A 22,500-nucleotide genomic window follows, 5' to 3' on the forward strand; every position below is an offset into this window, starting at 1 on the left:
CCTTCCTCAGTCCCCTGTCCTTCCTCAGTCCCCCGTCCTTCCTCAGTCCCCCGTCCGTCCTCAGTCCCCCCGTCCTTCCCCTGTCCTTCCTCAGTCCCCTGTCCTTCCCCTGTCCTTCCTCAGTCCCCTGTCCTTCCTCAGTCCCCCTGTCCTTCCTCAGTCCCCTGTCCTTCCCCTGTCCTTCCTCAGTCCCCTGTCCTTCCTCAGTCCCCTGTCCTTCCCCTGTCCTTCCTCAGTCCCCTGTCCTTCCTCAGTCCCCCGTCCGTCCTCAGTCCTTCCTCAGTCCCCTGTCCTTCCCCTGTCCTTCCTCAGTCCCCTGTCCTTCCTCAGTCCCCTGTCCTTCCCCTGTCCTTCCTCAGTCCCCCGTCCTTCCTCAGTCCCCCGTCCGTCCTCACTCCCCCGTCCGTCCTCACTCCCCCGTCCTTCCTCAGTCCCCCGTCCTTCCTCAGTCCCCCGTCCGTCCTCAGTCCCCCGTCCGTCCTCAGTCCCCCGTCCGTCCTCAGTCCCCCGTCCTTAGTCCCCTGTCCGTCCTCAGTCCCCCGTCCGTCCTCAGTCCCTCCTCAGCAGCTCCACCAATGAATCTGAGTTTCATATGAAAGTGTGAAGCAGTAATGATAACAATGAGACCTGTAGGCAGACAGTAATGGCCGAGGTGCGGACCTCCTCCTCCTCCTCCTCCTCCGTCTGCCGGTCGCCGCCTATCTAGTCAACGGGACCGTTGCCAGGGTGCTGGCATCTTGACAACGAGAGATAAGCTTTTAATTACACGTCGTTAATGAGAGACATTTAACAGGACGCAGGACGACTGTGTCTCTAATTGGCATTTCAGCTGCGACGCATCCTAGGTATGAAACAGCTGGGGGAATCTGGGAAGTGTGTGTGCCTGTGTGTGTGTGGACAGGGACCACACACGCAAATGGCTTTAGGGCTGGAAAGTGGTTTCAGAAACCCTGTAACTGTCTCAGATTTACGACGCACAGAGGAGATGGTTACTGCCCTACTGGAGGGGAGGAGGAGGAGAGGGGGGAGGGGAGGAGGAGAGGGAGGAGAAGAGGGGGGAGGGGAGGAGGAGGAGACGCCACACAGCCTTTCATATCAACTCTCTGAAAACAGTGGTAGAGGAGAAGAGAGAGAGAAGTAGAGGAGGAGGTAAAAAGAAAAGGAGTTGAGGTGGTAGAGGAGGGCGATGTTCAGGAGGAGGAGGAGGAGGGAGATGAGGGAGATGATCAGGAGGAGGAGGAGGAGGAGGGAGATGATCAGGAGGAGGAGGAGGGAGATGATCAGGAGGAGGAGGGAGATCAGGAAGAGGAAGAGGAGAAGGAGGGAGATGATTAGGAAGAGGAGGAGGAGGAGGAGGAGGGAGATGATTAGGAAGAGGAGGAGGAGGAGGAGGAGGGAGATGTTCAGGAAGAGGAGGATGAGGTGATGAGATGAGAAGAGGCAGGCAGACAGACACACCGTCTGCCCCCCCCCCCCCCCAGGGTAGATGGCATAACTGGCTGGGGGGGACTCCCCGCTGGTCTGACCTCCCTCCCTCTCTTCCTCCTGCCGTCAGACCTAGTGACCCAAATTACAAGAGCCCCCCGCTGAGGTGTGGCTGGAGGTCGACCACGAGGAAGGTGAAGGGGGGCTGCTTGTGTGTGTGTGTGTGTGTGTGAGAGAGAGAGAGAGAGATGGCAGCGTAGCAGCATCACCACAGCAGGGTGTCTTTGAATGTCAAAGGGCAGACAAAGAGAGAACATAGATTGGATTAAGTGGGCTCGACCCCGGGGGGCGAGAGAGGTGTCTGTCCTCATTTAAGACCGCCTGATCAGGATAACAACCTCCCTCCCTCCCTCCCCCCCTCCCCTCCTCTCAAAACACATTATAGCCTCCTCCACCATAACTTGGAGTACTCATTGGAATGGCCTAAACCTCCACCTACCTCCTACCCTGACCGTCTGGCTGGGGTCTGAGTCTCTGGCCTTCTGCCTCCCTGGCAGGCATGGGCCTGGTTGAGTCACCAGCTGTCGTAGCACACAGAGTGGTCCGCTCCTCTGAGAGGGGGCAGGGGGGCAGGGGCAGGGGGCGGGGGCAGGGGCAGGGGGCGGGGGCAGGGGCAGGGGACCGCAGTGCCTGTGTCCCTGTCTGGGTGTCTGCCCTGGCTGTGCCCATGCACTGACCCAAGTCTCTGTGTCTGTCTCTCTCTCTCTCTCTTTTGCCCTCTCTCTCTCTCTCTCTCTCTCTCTTTTGCCCTCTCTCTCTGTTCTCTCTCTCTCTCCATCTCCCTCTCTCTCTCTCTCTCTCTCTCTTGCCCTCTCTCTCTCTCTCTCACCCTCTCTATCTCTCTCTCTCTCTCACCCTCTCTCTCTCTCTTGTCTAATCCACTATTCTGGGTTTGTGACCGGTGCTCGGTCCACTTGGAAGCTGTGAGTGTTTAAACATGAGCAATGTTTGGCTAGACTGCTCTTACTCACCACACCAGACAGCGGGTCAAAATGATGAAAGAGAGGGTGAGTGTGTGTGAGAGTTTTTCCTTGGGGAAAGTTGTGGAGGGTAGCCTGTGTTGGGGAATATTAATTGCCCGCTCTCTGCTTTCAGAAGGCATACCCTGTATTGTTCTGATGACAAATGTTCCCTCTGCTTGATACAAATTAGAATTCACTTGAGGGAGCTGAGGAGAATAGAAGGAGCGCCCAGAGGCTGTCAGTCTCTCTCTCTCTCTCTCTCTCTCTTTCTTTCTCTCTCCTCCCCCTCCTGTTTTTCCTTTTTTTCCGTCGCTCCTTTACCCTGCACTCACTCTCTCTCTCTCTTCCTGTCTCTCTCCCCCCCTCTCCCTCCCCCCTCTCTCTCTGTCTTTGTCTCTCTCCCACTTCTCTCCTTATCTCCCTCCCTCCCTCTCTCTCCCTCTCCCTCCCCCTCCACCCCCCTCTCTCCCTCTTTCCCTCCCTCCCTCCCTACGTCAGTTTCCCACACAGTCTTATATGGATTAGTTATCTCTCAGACTGAGGCGATTTATCACTTGTGCCGTCTCATGCTTCATCTGGCGGAGGGAGGCAGGCAGGGTGACGTGTAGAAGAATGCACAAGGACAGACCCCTGACCCCAGTCGCTGGCTGCCTTCCAGACCCCGTTCCCTCCACCTCAAAGAACTGAATCTGTGGCAGCAACCTAACCCTGCCGCCTTTTCATGAGAGGACTTGGCTATTGCGGCGTTGTGGCCGGCCTTTCAGCGGTTCCCTCCAGGGCCTGTGATTCCGAGAGACACCCTGGGCCGGTTTCCCCGAACACAGATTCTAGCCTAATTCTAGACAACAACAACAACAACAACAACAACAAAAAGCATCTTCAATGGAGATTTTTTTTTTTTCCGTTAACATTTTGGATTTAGTCCAGGACTAGTCCACACTTAATCCGTCTCTGGGGAACGGCCCCCCTGGGGTTTAGGGTAGAGACAGAGATAGGAGCCCTCCCAGGATTTATCCCCAATTCAAATGTCACGTCAGCTAAAAGCCTTACCCTTACCGCTGCGCTTGCCCTTGACTGTCCTTAACTCACCAACTGCCGAAGAATTCCGGAACACTCACCACCTAGAGTGCCGAGTGTTCTATGTGGTATCTACCTAGCAACAACACTTTGATTGGCTACAAAATGAAGCCTCATCATTGATGCATTTTCTGTGAGTGAAGTCACCCTTGGCAGTCCTAGAATGTTGACCATTTGGACGACTTTATTCACCCTCGGCACTGAAGGAGTTAAGGACAGCTCTAAGCCTCTGTGTTCTCTCTCTCTCTCTCTCTCTCTCTCTCTCTCCAGGTATTGGTGGGAACCTGGTGGCTATACAGGCCAGTCGCATCTCCACCCACCTGCACTTCCACCACGCACCTGGTGAGGTGCCAGAGGAGGCCAAGGGCTGCTACTACCCCTGCCGCACCTTCTGTGGCACAGGTAACATACCTTAGCTTAGCGTTAACTCATGTTGCGCCGAGGGTCTCTTCCCCTCTCTCTCTCTCTCTCTCTCTCTCTCTCTCTCTCTCTCTTCCTCTCTCTTCCTCTCTCTCTCTCTCTCTCTTCCTCTCTGTCTCTCTTCCTCTCTCTTCCTCTCTCTCTTCCTCTCTCTCTTCCTCTCTCTCTCTCTCTCTCTTCCTCTCTCTCTCTCTTCCTCTCTGTCTCTCTCTCTTCCTCTCTCTCTTCCTCTCTGTCTCTCTCTTCCTCTCTGTCTCTCTCTCTTCCTCTCTGTCTCTCTCTTCATCTCTCTCTCTCTGTCTCTCTCTCTTCCTCTCTGTCTCTCTCTCTTCCTCTCTTCCTCTCTGTCTCTCTTCTCTCTCTTCCTCTCTCTCTCTCTCTGTCTCTCTCTCTCTCTCTTCCTCTCTCTCTCTTCCTCTCTGTCTCTCTCTCTTCCTCTCTGTCTCTCTCTCTGTCTCTCTCTCTCTCTCTTCCTCTCTGTCTCTCTCTTCATCTCTCTCTCTGTCTCTCTCTCTCTCTCTCTCTCTTCCTCTCTGTCACAGTGAACCGAGACATTGCTCCTTTAACATCCGTCACCCTCAGTTGATTTCTCGGGACCACGTGATGCGGTTCATGAACCCTCTTAGCTACTTTTGTCCAGACTCTGTACCTTACAATTTCCATATCCGCTCTCGCCGCAGGAGCCAATCACCGCTCGGCCCAGGTGCTGCTCCTATTGGTGCTCCCAGGTCACCTGATCTTCCTGTACACCATTCACCTGATGAAGAGCGGCCACACCACCCTGACACCCATCTTCATGACGGTCTACCTGGCCGCTGCCCTATTACAGGTAGGTGTGTGTGTGTGTGTGTGTGTGTGTGTGTGTGTGTGCAGTGTCCATCTGTATAGCTACTTTATACAGTAGCTACCTCTAGTAAAACAACTATGTTATACTGGGTGTGTGTGTGTGGCTTTTGTGTGTGTGTGGGTGTGTGTGTGTTACAGTTTCACTTGAACGCTGTTCAGATTGCATTCAGGGACTCTTCTTTCAAGCATTTTCATACGCACGTCAAAACAAACAAACCACTACTTTAATGAACCTGAAGTTGAGGTGTGATTGCTGCTCTCTTAGACAGATTTGTTTTCCCCAATGTGCTTCAGGGAAAAACAGTTGTGTGTCCCGTGCATTCCTAGAGCTCCGTGGTTTGGGAGTAGGCCTGAGGCTAGTCTGACTTTTCTCTGTTTTTCGAAACGGTTTTGATGGCAATTAGGACCGATTTATGGAAGTAAAAACTTCAAATGTCGGCTGACGCTTTCACTGCTTGGTGTGCCATGACCTGTCTGGAATGTGTGGCATTTTTGATGTGTGTGCCTTCGTTCGCACACGCGTGTGTTTCTATCTGATATCTGACCGCGCGCGTGTGTGTGTGTGTGTGTGTGTGTGTGTGTGTGTGTGTGTGTGTGTGTGTGTGTGTGTGTGTGTGTGTGTGTGTGTGTGTGTGTGTGTGTGTGTGTGTGTGTGTGTGTGTGTGCTGTCGATGTGTCTTGTAATGCTCCTTCCGTCTTCTCCATTGAAGTGGATAGATACTTACAGCTAAGGCCTTTAATCATGAAAACCTAACTATCAATACTATAGGTGATCAATACTCAGTAAAGTCTCTCCTGTAAAGCATGTTGCAGTGCGGGAGAATGTATCGATTGCATTGCTTGTTCCTTATCCGCCTACGGCCTCCAGGGCCTGTTCTGTTGTCACGAGTGGGAATCTGCCGGAGACAGACAGCGGTGTGTCTGACTAGACTGAAATAAACACAGACTTTGTTTTCTGAAAAGAGTGAGGGGGGGGTGGAGGGGGTATTGTAGCAACTCTAGCAATTCAACCAAATTAATTGCATATGGGTGGAGGGGGTATTGTAGCAACGCTAGCAATTCAACCAAATGCATTGCATATGGGTGGAGGGGGGGGGGGTGGAGGGGGTATTGTAGCAACTCTACCAATTCAACCAAATTAATTGCATATGGGTGGAGGGGGGGGAGGGGGTATTGTAGCAACTGTAGCAATTCAACCCTATGAAGGTGTACTATGGCCTAGGTTATGTGATGTAATACCAGTGCAATGTCCTACCTAGGAACATCTACATATCGTTGAATTTCTTAGAGTTGCTACAATACCCCCCCCCCCCCAGCCCTCTGGGAAGCAAGACGACAGAGAGCACAGCACTGCGTAAAGAGATCAAATTACACAGCCCAGCCCAGCCCTGTAAAAAGATCATATGACTCAGCTCAGCAGTGTCGGGGAAGGTGTGGCTTTGCAACATCAGTTCTAAACCGGAGTCTTCAGAAATCTCTTCACAGAACAGCACCACTGAGTGTTCTATGCCCGTGGGGCTCTCAGTCACCCAAAGACATTAAGAACATCAACACCCACGCACACGTAGGTGAGTAGAGAGGGAGAGGGAGAGGGAGAGAGAGAGAGAGAGAGAGAGAAATGTGTACTAATAATTGGCTGTATTAAAACTGGTTGAAGGCCTAGTTTTCTAAATGAAGATGCTCAATGTGCTTGTAAAAAGATTAGTTTGTATCGTGACATACATTTAGCTTTACAACCCGATAACTGCGTCAGTTTATTCATTGTTTTATCATTTTGAGGCGATTGATTACTGGGAATGCTTTACAGTCTCAACCTTTGGTCTCTTCAGACATGGCTTTCTCCAGCAGTCTCCTGTCTGAGGAGCAGTTCCTGTGTGCTATCTGTCTGGATGTGTTCACTGACCCTGTCTCTACTCCATGTGGACACAACTTCTGCATGGCCTGTATCAGAAAGTACTGGGACTCCAGTTACCTGTGTCTGTGCCCCTTGTGTAAGGAAAAGTTCTACAGAAGACCTGAGCTTCGCGTCAACACAACGTTTAGAGAGGTTGTAGAGCAATTCAAGAGAATGAGAGTCATGAGTAGAGAAGTTGAGTCCACTTCTAAACCTGAAGTAGTTCCCTGTGACGTCTGCATCGGGACGAAGCTCATGGCCCTCAAGTACTGCATGGTGTGTCTGGCCTCTTACTGTGAGACTCACCTGGAGCCTCACCACAGAGTCACAGCCTTAAAGAGACACAAGCTGATCATCCCTGGGGAGAACCTGGAAGACAGGATGTGTAAGAAGCATGAGAGACTCCTGGAGCTGTTCTGTAGGAGTGATGAAATGTGTGTGTGTCAATTTTGCACTGAGACAGACCACAAGGCTCATGACACTGTCTCTCTGAAGGAAGAGTGTGGAGAGAGGAAGGTTCAGCTGGGGAAGATGGAGGCAGAAGTGCAGCACATGATCCAGGAGCGACTGAAGAAGGTCAAGGAGATTAAACATTCAGTGCGGCTCATCAACTACGATGCAGAGAGAGAGATAGCAGACAGCATACAGGTCTTTACTGCTTTGGTGCTCTCCATTGAGAGAAGCCAGGCTGAGCTCATTGAAGTGATTGAGGAGAAGCAGAAAGCAGCAGAGAGGCAGGCTGAAGGCCTTATTAAAGAGCTGGAGCAGGAAATCACTGAGCTAAAGAGGAGAAGCACTGAGCTGGAGCAGCTCTCACACACTGAGGACCACCTCCACCTCCTCCAGAGCTTCCCATCCCTGTCCACCCCTCCACACACCAAGGACTGGTCTGAGATCAGTGTTCACAGTGATCTGAATGTTGGGTCTGTCAGGAGAGCTCTGTCTGAGCTGGAGGAGACACTGAATACAGAGATGGAGAAGCTGCCTGAAGTCAAGCTGAAGAGAAGTCAGCAGTATGCAGTGAATGTGACTCTGGACCCTGATACAGCACATCCTAATCTCTACCTGTCTGGAGATAGGACGCAAGTGAGACACGAAGACACAAAAAAGTGTCTCCCTGACTCCCCAGAGAGGTTTGATAAATGTATAAACGTCCTTGGGAAGCGGGGCTTCTCCTCAGGGAGGTTTTACTATGAGGTGGAGGTTAAAGGGAAAACTGACTGGGAGGTAGGAGTGGCCAGAGAGTCCATCAACAGGAAGGGGAAGATAACACTGAGCCCTGTGGATGGATACTGGACTGTATGTTTGAGGAATGGACATGAGTACACGGCTTATGATGATCCTGCTCTTCCACTCTCCCTGAGAGAGAAGCCCCAGAAGGTGGGGGTGTTTGTGGATTATGAGGAGGGTCAGGTCTCCTTTTATGATGTGGAGGCCAGGTCTCATATCTACTCTTTCACCGGCTGCACCTTCACTGGGAAACTCTATCCATTCCTTAGCCCCTGTAATAATGATGGTGGTCTAAACTCCGCCCCTCTGATCATCTCTCCTGCGAGCCAACCACACTGACTGAGTTCTGATCTCTGACCTCAATTGACCTCGACTGCAGTAATGTGAATGAAATGCTACAAAGGGTTGTTGAACTTGACTATGTTTTGTGAACTCTCTCTCTCTCTCTCTCTGTCTCTCTCTCTGTCTCTCTCTCTCTCTCTCTCTCTCTCTCTCTCTCTCTCTCTCTCTCTCTCTCTCTCTCTCTGTCCCTCATCATTGGAAAGATAAGACCGGTAAACATGTCACCAATCTCAAATGAGATCAGAACAGATGGATTAAACTGCTACGAAACAAAGTACTTGCAGAACAGAACAGTGATTCATGTCAGTTGTGTCTCGTATCTCCATGTCATATTCTTCTTTGAGAGGGAGAGGTTGAAAATGTGTGCGTGCGTGCGTGCTTGGTTCATCTGCCTCATCATGGGAACATTACTGTGATAGTCTAGACCTGAGTCAATAGTCTAGACCTGAGTCAATAGTCTAGACCTGAGTCAATAGTCTAGACCTGAGTCAATGCCTACCGATCACTGTGATCAGCTCCTGTTAATAAAATAAAATAAAAAAAATCTGCAAATGGTAGATCAGGAAATGACAGCGCTGGCGTTTCTTTCCATGTCTCTGTTATTTAATTCTGCATTAGCGCTATCAGCAGTTGAGAGCTTCACCTGGAGGCAGGCCCTGCTGTGTCTGAGTTGGAGGGGGCTTGATTAAAGGTCGGACCACAGGGACCTAAAAGAGATGCGGGTAGTACCTCCTAAAGACCTCTTCACCCCCACTACCCCCCCTGTACAAGTTTCTCTCCTGTTAATAAAATACAATTTTAAAAATCCTTCTTCTAGCATTGTGACTGCCTATGGCCCCTGGTCTGAGCATTGATGACTTTGTCTTATGATGACTGATGAATAGATGATTCACTTACTTAAACAAATGTATTTGTTGTAAGTCGCTTTGGATAAAGGTGTCTGCTAAATGCCATAAATGTAAATGTTAAGACTTATTAGTAACATCTTTAACATACAGTACCAGTCAAAGTTTGGACACACCTTGGCTACTTTGAAGAATCTAAAATATATTCTGGTTTAACACTTTTTCCATGTGTGTTCCTTCAGAGTTTTGATGTCTTCAATATTAATCTACAATGTAGAAAATAATAGAAATAAAGAAAAACCATTGAATGAGAAGGTGTGTCCAAACTTTTGACTGGTCCTGTAAATGTAGTACAGCAACTATACTAGACGTAGGTGTACTTTGGGAAAGAAGACAGGACACACTCCAAAATAGGTTGAACTTGTACTTCTTCTCATTTAGTCATAAAATAACGAAAACAGAAAGCGAGCCAGGGCTCGACGTTTCGGCTGGTTGCCTTTTTGGAGTAGGTGAACTATGACCACTGCTGAGTTGGCTACCTTTATCTACACTGAGAGCTATAGGACCTGGAAATGGTCTTTTGTGGCTCAGTTGGTAGAGCGTGGCATTAACAACGCTTAGGTCGTGGGTTTGATTCCTGCTGGGACCATATATACTGAAATGTATACACTCACTGCAATATAAGTCGCTTTGGATAAAAGTGTCAGCTAAATGGCCTATATTATATTATATTATTAAGTTATGTGATACCGCTGTTATGTTCAATAGATGGGCAGAATTGGGAGTAACAGAGAGAGAGAGAGAGCCCAGCTATGTAAAGACATGAACTCTGTTTTGTACCTTTTAAAGGGACACTTCATAATTTATTAACCGTTATTGAACGTATGCATACTCGAAAATGGCAGTTTTATATGTTCTGTCGTCCAAAAACATGAGAGAAAATGTCCCAAGGAAATGACCCCCAGTGATGTCATTGGGGGTAATTCATTTTTGCATCCAGTGATTTTCAAATATGTATTATTTATTTTTAGGACATCATAGGGGGGTAATTTCCTTCTGACTTGACTTTTTGAGGGAGAGAGTCCTGCTCAGTGCAAAGACATGAACTCTGTTCTGTACCTTTAAGAGCAGCAATGTGGTAGACACACAGGACAGCAGTATTGAGTAAGGTGTGGCCTCGTAACATCACTTTCCTAAAGGGAAACTAAAGTGGAGAGATAAGTCAGGCGCAGTAGCAAACTCCCTTTCTTTTCAGCAATCTCTCGACACAACAACTGCGATTTGTCGTCTGCTGCTGTGGGCCTCTACTGACTTAGGACAACAAAAATTGTTAGTGTCAACATACAGCACACACACTCAGGTGAGTAGATAAGATCTGGATATTTGAAAGTAAACTTCAGCATGAATCATAGCTTTACCTTTTTTGTTCATCTGTGTTAAACACTTCTACTTTTCGATAATGTCGCCTTTTTAAATAAAAAATAAGTGGTAACACTAAGATGTTTTTTGTTTTTTTTAAACTGAAATATTTATAGAAAAGATGGGTTTGTGTTACAATATAAGTTGAACTTGACAAGTAAAGCTGAATCTTTTATTGTTGTCAGCTGACTAGCTCTGGTGTTATAGTTATACTGCATTTCGTTGTCTCTGTACTTGTACTCTGCACAATGACAATAAAGTTGAATCTAATCTAATCTATAGTTTCACCTTTGGTCTCTCTAGATATGGCTTCCTCCAGCAGTCTCCTGTCTGAGGAGCAGCTCCTGTGTTCAATCTGTCTGGATGTGTTCACTGACCCTGTCTCTACTCCATGTGGACACAGCTTCTGCATGGCCTGTATCAGAAAGTACTGGGACAGCAGTGAATTGTGTCTGTGTCCAATGTGTAAGGAAACGTTCTATAGAAGACCTGAGCTTCGCGTCAACACAACGTTTAGAGAGGTCGTAGAGCAATTCAAGAGAATGAGAGCCAGGGCTGAAGATGAGTCCCCTGCCGAACCTGGACAAGTGCCTTGTGACATCTGCCCTGGGACGAAGCTCAGGGCTCTGAAGTCCTGCCTGGTGTGTCTGGCCTCTTACTGTGAGACTCACCTGGAGCCTCATCAGAGAGTCACAGCCTTAAAGAGACACAAGCTGATGGACCCTGTGGAGAACCTGTTAGACAGGATGTGTAAGAAGCATGAGAGACTCCTGGAGCTGTTCTGTAGGCGTGACCAGATGTGTGTGTGTCAGTTCTGCACTGAGACAGACCACAAGACCCATGACACTGTCCCTCTGGAGGAAGAGTGTGGAGAGAGGAAGGTTCAGCTGGGGAAGATGGAGGCAGATGTTCAGCAGATGATCCAGGAGCGACAGCAGAAGGTTAAGGAAATCAAAAACTCCATGGATCTCAACAACAGCGATGCAGAGAGACAGTTAGCAGACAGCATACAGGTCTTCACTGCTCTGGTGGACTCCATGAAGAGAAGCCAGGCTGAGCTCCTTGAGGTGATCAAGCAGAAGCAGAAAGCAGCAGAGAGGCAGGCTGAAGGACTTATTAAAGAGCTGGAGCAGGAAATCACTGAGCTAAAGAGAAGAAGCACTGAGCTGGAGCAGCTCTCACACACTGAGGACCACCTCCACCTCCTCCAGAGCTTCCCATCCCTGTCCACCCCTCCACACACCAAGGACTGGTCTCAGATCAGTGTTCACATTGATCTGAATCTTTGGTCTGTGAGGAGAGCTGTGTCTCAGCTGGAGGAGACATTTACGAGTGAAGTGAAGAAGTTGTGTGATGTTGAGCTGAAGATGATACAGCGGTATGCAGTGGACGTGACTCTGGACCCTGATACAGCACACGGTAAACTCATTCTGTCTGAGGATGGGAAACAAGTTAGACATGGAGACACAAGAAAGAATCTCCCTGATAACACAGAGAGGTTTTCCAGTTGTCCCTGTGTTTTAGGAAAGGAGGGTTTCTACTCAGGGAGGTTTTACTATGAAGTGGAGGTGAAGGAGAAGACTGACTGGGCTGTTGGTGTGGCCAGAGAGTCCATCAACAGGAAGGGGGCTATAACACTGAGTCCTGAGGATGGATACTGGACTGTAAGGTTGAGGAATGGAAATGAGTACAAGGCACTCGCAGACCCTATGGTCCCCCTGTCCCTGAGAGAGGAGCCCCAGAAGGTGGGGGTGTTTGTGGATTATGAGGAGGGTCAGGTCTCCTTTTATGATGTGGAGGCCAGGTCTCATATCTACTCTTTCACCGGCTGCACTTTCACTGAGAAACTTTATCCATTCTTCTGCCCCTGTAATAATGATGGTGGTCTAAACTCCGCCCCTCTGGTCATCACTCCTGTCACAGACTGAGTGCCAACCTCTCACTTCTGCTGGTTGCTGTATGTTTAAATGCTACAGTTCTTTATTGCCTAATGCCCGTACTTGATTTTAACTATGTTACTGTCATTCCTATTAACAAAAATAAAACCAGTGAATGAATGGTCTGTAATGTCTTTCTTGTATTAATGCGTGCGTGCAACTGTAGGAGGTGAGTAGTCCTAGTCCACTGCTCCATCAGGAGGTGGAGGTGGTCCTCAGTGTGTGAGAGCTGCTCCATCTCAGTGCTTCTTCTCTTTAGCTCAGTGATTTCCTGCTCCAGCTCTTTAATAAGGCCTTCAGCCTGCCTCTCTGCTGCTTTCTGCTTCTGCTCGATCACCTCATGGAGCTCAGCCTGGCTTCTCTCAATGGAGAGCACCAGAGCAGTAAAGACCTGTATGCTGTCTGCCAACTGTCTCTCTGCATCTCTGTTGTTGAGCTCCATGGAGTTTTTGATTTCCTTAACCTTCTGCTGTCGCTCCTGGATCATCTGCTGAACATCTGCCTCCATCTTCCCCAGCTGAACCTTCCTCTCTCCACACTCTTCCTCCAGAGGGACTATTTTATGAGCCTTGTGGTAAGGAATGGAAAGTTCCCCCTCCGGTGTTTGCTCAGGGTGTGATCTCCAGCCCAGTCTGCAACTTACAGCACTCTCACTCTTCCAAGTATGCAAGTGTACACTGACACCCTCAGGTCCTGCACTCAAACACTACACCCTATTCATCAGCACTGCATCGCTCTCATTACAGTTAAAAAACTAAACAAATAACAATAAATAATCCTTCCTTCTTCTAGCATTGTGACTGCCAATGACCCCTGGTCCAAGCATAGGTGTTTTTTTTATTAAGATGACTGATGTGGTGGTGATTCGCTCACTTTAGACAAATGTACTTGTTGTAAGTCGCTTTGGATAAAAGCCTCTGCTAAATGGCAAAAATGTAAATGTAAATAACAGCAATTCTTTTCTTCATTGATGGAATTTTGGCACCTTTACAAAAGGAAACAATGTGTCCATCTCTCTGTTGCTTGTTCATTCCCCTGGCGTCTCACCTCAGTCTTCCAAACAAATGTATTCAAAGAACTTTTTTTATTTATTTATTTATTTATTTTTAAAAACACCAAACGCATTCAAAGAGCGTAGCACTTCTTTCTTCTCCTCTGTAAACCCTCAAGTTAGTGACATGGGCACAAAGGCTGGTTCCGGCTCACACGGTCAGCCAGGCAGATCAAACACTGTTTGGGTTCGGTCCTGTCGACCGCCCCTCCCCTCCCCTCTCTCTCCCCTCCCCTCCCCTCTCTCTCCCCACTCAGACGTTATTAGAGATCTCTAATGCTGTTCCGGAGGGAGGGGGGGGGGGGAGGGAGAGGGGGGGGGGGGGGGTGGTGAGTGTGTTTGGAGGCACTTCTCTCCATCTGGTTTTACAATCGTATCGATTGCCTCCCTGAAACATATTCACACAACACAACTGGGATTCGGACGTTTTTTGCACATTTTCTTTGCTGCATTATTTGCCTTTGTGTTTGGGATATGTAGGGGGAGGGGGGTGGGGGTTGGACAGTGAAAGGCAGTTAAGTGCCAGAACGAGGAACGCTATGATTGAAGGTAAAAGCATGAGACAATATATGCCATTTAGCTGACGCTTTTATCCAAAGCGACTTACATTGCAGTGAGTGAGTGCATACATTTCAGTATACATGGTCCCAACAGGAATCAAACCCACGACCTAAGCGTTGTTAGCGCCGTGCTCCACCGACGGAGCCACAGAGGACCACAGAGGACCACAGAGGACCACCTCCAACATGGGGAGTGAGGAAGAGAGAAGATGACGGTGTTTGATGCAGGAGCCGTATGAAAAAAGTCTTGTGTTATTTCGGGGAACCTACTTTGCATGTCATGTCGGAAAAAGAGGAGGCATAGACAGAGGATTTGTCAGTGTGACCCTCGGGGCTTTCCATGTTGTCACCACGCACAGATCTGTTTCGTCTTTAAAGCCATTATGCTCAGAAATCAAAGAAGAACCCATCAGTTCAGACACGTCCTTTCAGACGCACCAGAAAATACCGACATCTTTCAATACGTGGTTGATGAGCCAGTCGTGATCTGTTGATGGTTCTTTATAAATGTTTCACTTTCTTTTGCCATTCAGTGGAGTGCGTGTATGCCTAGCGTAGCTACCACACTGTGTCTCTCTGTACGCGCTCATGGCTAATCGCAGTGGGCAGCGATTTAAGCTCTTTGTTTTTTTGGAAAGTGAAGCGGGAACAACACCAGCCAGCTCATTTTCTCTCAAAACAATGGCCCAGCACTACTCTCTCTCTCTCTCTCTCTCTCTTTCTCTCCTCCCGCAACCCCACCCCCTCTCTCTCTCTCTCTCTCTCTCTCTCTCACACACTCTCTGGCTCACTGTCTGTGCTCCGTTGGTGTTATATCTGTGTTTCTGCATTTGCCTAGTTCCCTCGCCCTCCCCTTAATTTCTCTCTAGTTTCCACTCCCAGCTTCCTGAATATGAGTATGTGTGGGAATGTGTGCTTGTGTGTGATGTGGGGGATGTGAGGCTTTTCCAATTGAAACTTGTAGTTAGCTAAGGAGAGGGTGTTCTGTTTTCCAATCAGAATTAACTTGGTGTCTCCCTCCCTCCCTCCCTCTCTCCCTCCCTCCCTCCTTTCACATTGCTGGTAAATGAGGTTTTGCTACATAAAATAGTTCCCTATTTCTCTCTCTCTCTGTCCCAGGTGTTTCTGTTGCTGTGTATAGCAGACTGGATGGTGTACTCTATGTGGCGCAGTGGGAAAGACCCCGACAGTTTCTCCATCCCCTACCTGACCGCCCTGGGCGACCTCCTAGGCACCGCCCTCCTGGCACTCAGCTTCCACTTCCTGTGGGTCATCGGCGACCAGGACAGCGACGTGGGCGACTGAGGTGACCTCTGACCCCTGACGGAGGGGTGAGGTGAGGGGGTGGGGGTGGGGGGGGTTCATACCTGTGCCTCTACCCCTGACTCCGCCCCCACAACCCCCCTTCCTCTTATGCCTTGCAGGGGTGTGGCTGTTTGCCTCGCTCAGCTATTGGTTGCGGGAACATTCCTCTGCTTTACTATTGGACAAGAGCGGCACTTATCAAAATGCTGATTGGAACCAATGAGGTGCTACCAATGAGAAGCTTTTCTGCATCTTTTGTTTTGGACAAACAACCAATGGCGTTGCAGCCTGAAATCACATGTTTCCTACAGTGCATCTTATTGGTTACTGGTTCCCAACTCAACTCATACACAGTCTCTTCTGCACTTCCATTAGTCTCTTGTCATGGTCAGAGACGGGGGTTTCAGTTTGTTTTTTAAACTGTCATCATTTGCACCTTTTGTAGCAGTTTGTTTGCATGATCACAAGGTGGCGCTGTGACAGAGGAGGGTGGGTGTGGCAGGCTCCCGGTAGCCATGCTTTTGTAATCATAGAAAAAAAAAAAAATCTATTGAGAAAAAAAAAAAAAGGAATGTAAAGGATTTCTGTGTAACTTATCATCTCTCTCTCTCTCTCTCTCCTCTCTCTCTCTCCTCTCTCTCCTCTCTCTCTCTCTCTCTCTCTCTCTCTCTCTCCTCTCTCTCTCTCCTCTCTCTCTCTCTCTCTCTCTCTCTCTCTCCTCTCTCTCTCCTCTCTCTCTGTCCTCTCTCTCCTCTCTCTGTCCTCTCTCTCTCTGTCCTCTCTCTCTCTCATATATGGGGGTCTAATCATACACACAGACAAGGTACGGTGATGGTATTATGCAGCCAAAACCAGCAGGATCATGTCATTTTGACAGTGGATATTGACACGCCAATCACACGCTGTTTACATGTATGCACAGTGATTCTCAACTATAATCCAATGAAATGTGCCTCTGAAGATTTGCTGGTTGACCAGGTGTTATTCGATGTGATGCCATGTTTGTTTTCACGTTTTAGTTGTTTTGTTTTGTTTTCTACCAAGCTATAATTAAGTGCCATTAAAGATTTTTTGTTTGTCATTTTATATTCACGAGACGATGACTTGTCGTCTGTTGGTCAACATGGCTTTTGTGACTCACATTAATGTTTTTAATAAATGTCCAGCGGTTTTGGTAAACGGTTCCCACCTGCCTACAGATGTCTGATTCAACTTTCTGTAGGTCTTCCAAGTGCCTCGGAGAGTCTGATTGGAGGATGTAGCATTAGAGCTTTCGTAGGGCTGAGGCTCTTATCCAGAGGGGCTTAGAGAGGGGTGTGTTGGACCAAATGAACATGCAATCAGGACACGAGATCATCAGCACAGATTACATTTAATCAGTCCCACTTCTGAGTAGCAAAGCAACGTTTTGATTGAGATGTTAATGTTATGACTAGGCCGTGATTGGATGTCCACGCTGGATAAATATATATATATATCCACAGTTTATCTTCCCCTCAGTCTCCATGGCAACATCCGTGTGATGCACGCCACCTTTCATGACCTCTTCCGCGGACATGCACGCTCACACACAGATGCACCCAAACACCACCTCCATCTTCTTTATGGGGGCTACAGTGCTGCCACTCTTCCACCAGCCCCCCCTCCTCTCTCTCTGTCTCTCTCCATCTCCTTCCTCCTCCTCTCTCTCTGTCTCTCTCCATCTCCTTCCTCCTTCTCTCTCTCTGTCTCTCTCCATCTCCTTCCTCCTTCTCTCTCTCTGTCTCTCTCTCTCCATCTCCTTTCTCCTTCTCTCTCTCTGTCTCTCTCCATCTCCTTCCTCCTTCTCTCTCTCTCCATCTCCTTCCTCCTTCTCTCTCTCTGTCTCTCTCTCCATCTCCTTCCTCCTTCTCTCTCTCTGTCTGTCTCTCCATCTCCTTCCTCCTTCTCTCTCTCTCTCTCTCTCACTCCTTTCTCATGATCTATCCTCTAATTCCCTTGCTATCTAGTTTGTCTGTCTGTCTCTCTCTCTCTCTCTCTCTCTCTCTCTGTCTCCCTCCCTCTCCCTTTCTTTCTCAATTTTCTCTCTGTGGTTTTCACACTGAGAGGACGAAACAGCAGCCCGTGAATCCACAGAGACAATTTCAGCTGACAAAGCAGCCTTGGGTGGACTCCATCTTATGCCATGTCATGTCATGCCAAGTCATGAGTTCTGTTGACTACGACCGGTTCTACGACCTCATTGTGATGTCACCTGCAGGCCTTGCCTGTCCCAGTTAGGCTGTTGTACACACTGGCTGGTTAGATTGAAAGGTGTCTCTTCACATGAATGATTGGCTCATTGGGAGTGTGAGGTCACTGTCGGTGAGAGAAATTACACCCACTTTATTAGGTACACCTTGCTAGTACTGGGTTGGACCCCCTTTTGTAGCCCATCTGCTTCAAGGTTTGACGTGTTGTGTGTTGTGCGGGATGGTTGTGCGTGAAAATCCCAGTAGATCAGCAGTTTCTGAAATACTCAGACCAGCCTGTCTTGCACCAACAACCATGCCATTTTCAAAGTCACTTAAATCACCTTTCTTCCCCATTCTGATGCTCGGTTTGAACTTCAGCAGGTCATCTTGACCATGTCTACATGCCTAAATGCATTGAGTTGCTGCCATGTGATTGGCTGATTAGATATTTGCGTTACCGAGCAGTTGAACAGGTGTACCTAATAAAGTGGCCAGTGAGTGTATGTTACATGGGAACATGGAAGAAACATTCCAGGTTATGGGCATGAAAGATTAGTTTTAGCAGTACAGAGAAAGGCAGCTCTGAAGGAGAAAGGCAGTTCTGAAGGATCAAAAGGAAAGGGATGTATAAAGAGATGATGTGTAAAATATTGAACCTCGTGCTCATTCTAAAAGCAAAACATTCAGTTCTGTGTCCGATACATTTTCCGTACTCCCTCAAGGAACGTGAGAAGCAACCCAACCACCTCCACCATATCTATCTATATATATATATGTTTAAGTATGATATCTTTCATTTTTGAAATCACTAATCACATGTCGTGATTGGTATGTCTAACCCATATCGAAGGAATTCATTTTAGTGTGTATTTTTACATCTCTCCCGAGTGTCCAAGGGGCCTGACTAAAGCGTTTTCATGGTTGTGGAGGAGGCCTCTGAGGTGCCATTACCATGATCTGTAGCAGCCAGTGCCGGACCTCCAGAGGCCGCTTAAAACCAGAACACTCAATGACTCCCCGCTAAATGTCTCTCCTGCTCTTGTCTTTATGGGAGTGAGGGGAGAGAATCAAGACGTGATTAATGTATCTGCTACCGGAATGGTATTATTTCGCTGCCCACATTAACAACTGCACATCTAGACAGTTGGCAGTGTTGTTTCAGGTAATAGTATTATTGAACATATTCCAGAGAACACAGTTTTGTAAGTAAGGGTTTGGAGCTGTTATCTGAGGGGCAGTCTCGGCTTACAGTGGTGAATGATGTATTTGTGACCGTAAAAACAAAATGTCAGACGTTGTGTAGGAATAGAGATTATAAAGGAACAGGGATTGGAGAAAAAAACTATGGGGGGGGGGCGGCATGAAACCCAATCCAGGGGTGCACTCTGGCCCTTTCAGACAGCAGCCCCAGCGGGATTAGTAACATTTTAACACGGTCAGAGTCTCAGACAGTGTCGGGTCTGAGGCGTCTGGAGGTGTAGCCCCACACGGCTCTGCTCTGAACACAGCTCCCTGGGCTCTGAGGTGCCTGGGAAACAATTGCTGCTTCACTCCGGGAGGTAATTGGAAACAGATTATTTTCTTTTTTTCAGGGGTGTTCAGAGTGCCCCCCCCCCAGGGGGAACTGAATGAGCCCTGTGTCGTCTATGTAAGGCTGAATAATGACAGTCAAGATTGAATGTGATGGGGGTTATTAAAATGATAATTATCATCATTATGAAGTTTTACTACTGTGGGAGGGTGTACTACTAGGGTGTGTGTGTGCGTGCGCGCGTGCGTGCGTGTGTGTGTGTGTGTGTGTTCTCTGGGAGTAAACAGACAGAGATTCCTGCCACCCAGGGGTGAGATTCCTCGGTGACTGATGGAGGGGAGAAGGAAGGGGGGGAACAGAGAATATAGGGAAATGGCTTCCTTGAGAGGTTGTTGAAATCAAGATGCCAGGGTTGACCTGACCTGACCTGACCTGTTGCCAAGAGTCTGTTCAAATAAGAAACCACCCAAGACTGTCTCCTCTACAGTTCTGCAGGCGGCCACAGTCCGCCTTTGTCGACCCCGACCCCTTAGGTCTCCTGACTGACTCCGAGGGAGGCTGGTAGGGGGATCCATAACAGTGTCATTAAGGGCAGATGACTCAGCCTAGGATCACTCTCCTCGAGAGGTGAAAACCTGATCGATCCCTCTTTATTTAGACCGAGATCCGAGATGGCCGGAAACTCAAACGGAGAGGAGGGAAGGGGTGTGTGTGTGTGTGTGTGTGTGTGTGGGGGGGGGGGGGGGGGGGACATGATGTAGGGAGTGGAGAACACACACCACATCAGAGACCTGAGGTGTCAGGGTTGCCTTCCGGCTGAGGGTCTCACCGTGTCAGGGTTGCCTTCCGGCTGAGGGTCTCACCTCCCAAGTCACTGATACTCATGGAGGCACACAGCTCACATGGACACAGTTTCGATAACAGCAGCTGTCTGACTTTCACGCGCACACACACACACACACACACACACACACGGGCACCACTATGTGAAGGCAGCCTCCATCTAATGACAGGGTGGATAACCAGTCATCAAGGGAGCGCCGTGCAGCACAGGGCAGGCTGCATGTATTTCTGACACACAGTATCAAAGCCTGCCCACAGGGGCAGTTAGGAGGGGAGTAGGCGGCGACCTCTGTGAGGAGATGGCAGATGCTTTAGAATGGGCTGGCATGGAGAGGGCCATGCACCATCCATACCGGCCCACTAGGTGAACTCATTAACCAATCACCGGCCCACTAGGTGAACCCATTAACCAATCACCGGCCCACTAGGTGAACTCGTTAACCAATCACCAGCCCACTAGGTGAACCCATTAACCAATCATCGGCCCACTAGGTGAATTCATTAACCAATCACCGGCCCATTAGGTGAAGTCATTAACAAATCACCGGCCCACTAGGTGAACCCATTAACCAATCACCGGCCCACTAGGTGAATTCATTAACCAATCACCGGCCCACTAGGTGAACTCATAAACCAATCTACTTCTCTATTAATGACCAAACAATATGTTTTAAGTGAGAAGTTATGGCTTGTCAAAAGCCGCAAAACACAGGAAATTCAATATGAAACCCATATCTTCACTTTTGCACTAACAGGGTTTTCCAGCACACAGCTTTGATAACTGCCATGGTGCTGTATGTTGGTCTACTGTACTTCAAACAACATGTACTCACCACTGGGCAGGTTGATGAAGATTCAAGGCTTCTCTCAAACAGCTGAATTCATACTCTCAGGGCCGGTCACACTTTCAATGGCAAATTGCCACTGAGGATGCTTTTTAGTCTCGGACTAGGCTTAAGCCTTGTCTGTGAAACTGGCCCATTGAGTATGTTTTCTCCAAGATAGTCATTTATATTTCGCATGACCTGATTCAAGTCTATTGCCCCACAAACTAGGTTGGTGGAATTTGTACAAAAGGTCTAACACACCATTAAAAACACATTAATCTCCCTCAGCTTCCTCCTACCTGTGTGAATGTAGGTTAGATATGTTATTAAACACGTGGGAGTGACGTGTGTAATGTAGTTCTATGAACTGGTAGGGGAAGAATAAGTCATTTGAAGTCAGCGAGGAACGGTGGGGATCGCGTTTTACGTGTTTTACCAGTTTTAACGGTTTCTCGCGAGTCCCTGTGTAAAGCAAATGTGCTGAGAGCAGCGAGTACATTGAGTAACACATTTCTCTTCACAGTGTGAACTGTTTCTGTCACGTAAAAAAAACCTCTCATAAAAATAGATCTCCACATGTCAGGCATTTTGTGTTTGAGTTTCCTGCCTCCTGGTGTCACTCCCTACAGAGCCACCATACTGACAACACCCTGGAGAGTATTCATAAAACATTACCAGCTGGCACAGTAATGAACCATCTGTTATCAGAAAACACGTTTGAAAAGAATACCTGCATCGTACAACCCAATATTGGGTGGCCTACTGTGAGAGAATATCCACTTGACAGATTTTTTGTGGATTTTTGACAGTTAGTGCCATGAATAGCCCTGCACGTGTCTTTTACCCCCTACAAGAGACATCTCTCGTCCCTGGAAAGCGCTCTGGGTGGATTGGATGGACCCCTCCGCCCTTGCTTCTATCCCGGTGATTGATATCTTGTTTCGGAAGGTCGTGGGAGAGAGTGATGTTGTCGGCTTGTTATTAATAAGAGACTTGATCTGTGGCCTGTCAGGCATAAGGGCTCTCTCTCTTCAGCTCAGTGGGTTGTTTTTTTTTTATATAGTCTCCAGGGCCGTTTCTTCAAAGGGTGCCCACTTGAAAAGAGCCGCAGTAATGTTGTAATGACAGAGATCAGGGCCTTTCCACAGAGGGTCGGCCCACTGCCTGACCTGAAACGGACAGCCATGTTGGAATGGTTATAGACAGTACCACACATCTTGTGGTACTGTCTATAACTTGAGAGGTTCCCCAGCAATGTGAACGGTGGAGTATTAACAGATGCATCAGTGACTCAGCCACTGGTCAGTTCACACACAGCATACTGTGGTCGCAGCAGCAGGAGCTTCAGACGTTGAACATGCTTTCAAAGACATTTGTGTAGGAAGGTGGTTTGACGAAGTCACTCTGTAGCCCAGTCATAAGACCCTGTCATAAGACCTGTCATAAGACCCTGTCATAAGACCCTGTCATAAGACCCAGACATCTTCCACCCTCCATCCCCAACTGGGTGTGGTTTAAAGGTGAGGACATCTGCTTGGTTAGACTCCAGGTGGTGGGTTCCAATCTGCACACCTGTGCTTCCAGAATCCTCTAGGTCAAGTGGCCTTGGCAAGCAAGCAGGCAGGCGGGCAAGGGGTGTAGCAAGGGGGGGGCGGGCAAGGGGTGTAGCAAGGGGGGGGCGGGTAGCATCAAATATTTTACTTCCACGAGAAT

The 22,500-nt window shown here is 48.4% G+C and overlaps 3 protein-coding genes across 3 annotated transcripts in view; all 3 read left to right on the forward strand.

Moving 5' to 3' along the window:
• slc41a2b (solute carrier family 41 member 2b) overlaps positions 1–16,557 on the forward strand; it is a 26,363-nt gene extending 9,806 nt beyond the window's left edge. The window contains 4 exon segments of the mRNA XM_083692334.1: positions 3,744–3,926; positions 4,625–4,773; positions 15,188–15,374; positions 16,192–16,557. Of these exon segments, the coding sequence (XP_083548460.1) occupies positions 3,744–3,926; positions 4,625–4,773; positions 15,188–15,373 (518 nt within the window). The 3' untranslated portion in view covers position 15,374; positions 16,192–16,557.
• LOC310820616 (E3 ubiquitin-protein ligase TRIM21-like) lies at positions 6,590–8,664 on the forward strand. The gene has a single exon (XM_083692330.1). The coding sequence runs from the start codon at positions 6,622–6,624 to the stop codon at positions 8,251–8,253; it is 1,632 nt and encodes a 543-aa protein (XP_083548456.1). The 5' UTR covers positions 6,590–6,621; the 3' UTR covers positions 8,254–8,664.
• On the forward strand, positions 10,323–12,927 carry LOC310820617 (E3 ubiquitin-protein ligase TRIM39-like). Its single transcript, XM_083692331.1, has 2 exons — positions 10,323–10,461; positions 10,824–12,927. The coding sequence occupies exon 2, from the start codon at positions 10,826–10,828 to the stop codon at positions 12,446–12,448; it is 1,623 nt and encodes a 540-aa protein (XP_083548457.1). The 5' UTR covers positions 10,323–10,461; positions 10,824–10,825; the 3' UTR covers positions 12,449–12,927.
• Positions 16,558–22,500: the final 5,943 nt, after the last annotated feature.

Source organism: Argentina silus, assembly GCF_951799395.1.
Source record: "Argentina silus genome assembly, chromosome: 20".
Classification (NCBI taxonomy): domain Eukaryota; kingdom Metazoa; phylum Chordata; class Actinopteri; order Argentiniformes; family Argentinidae; genus Argentina; species Argentina silus.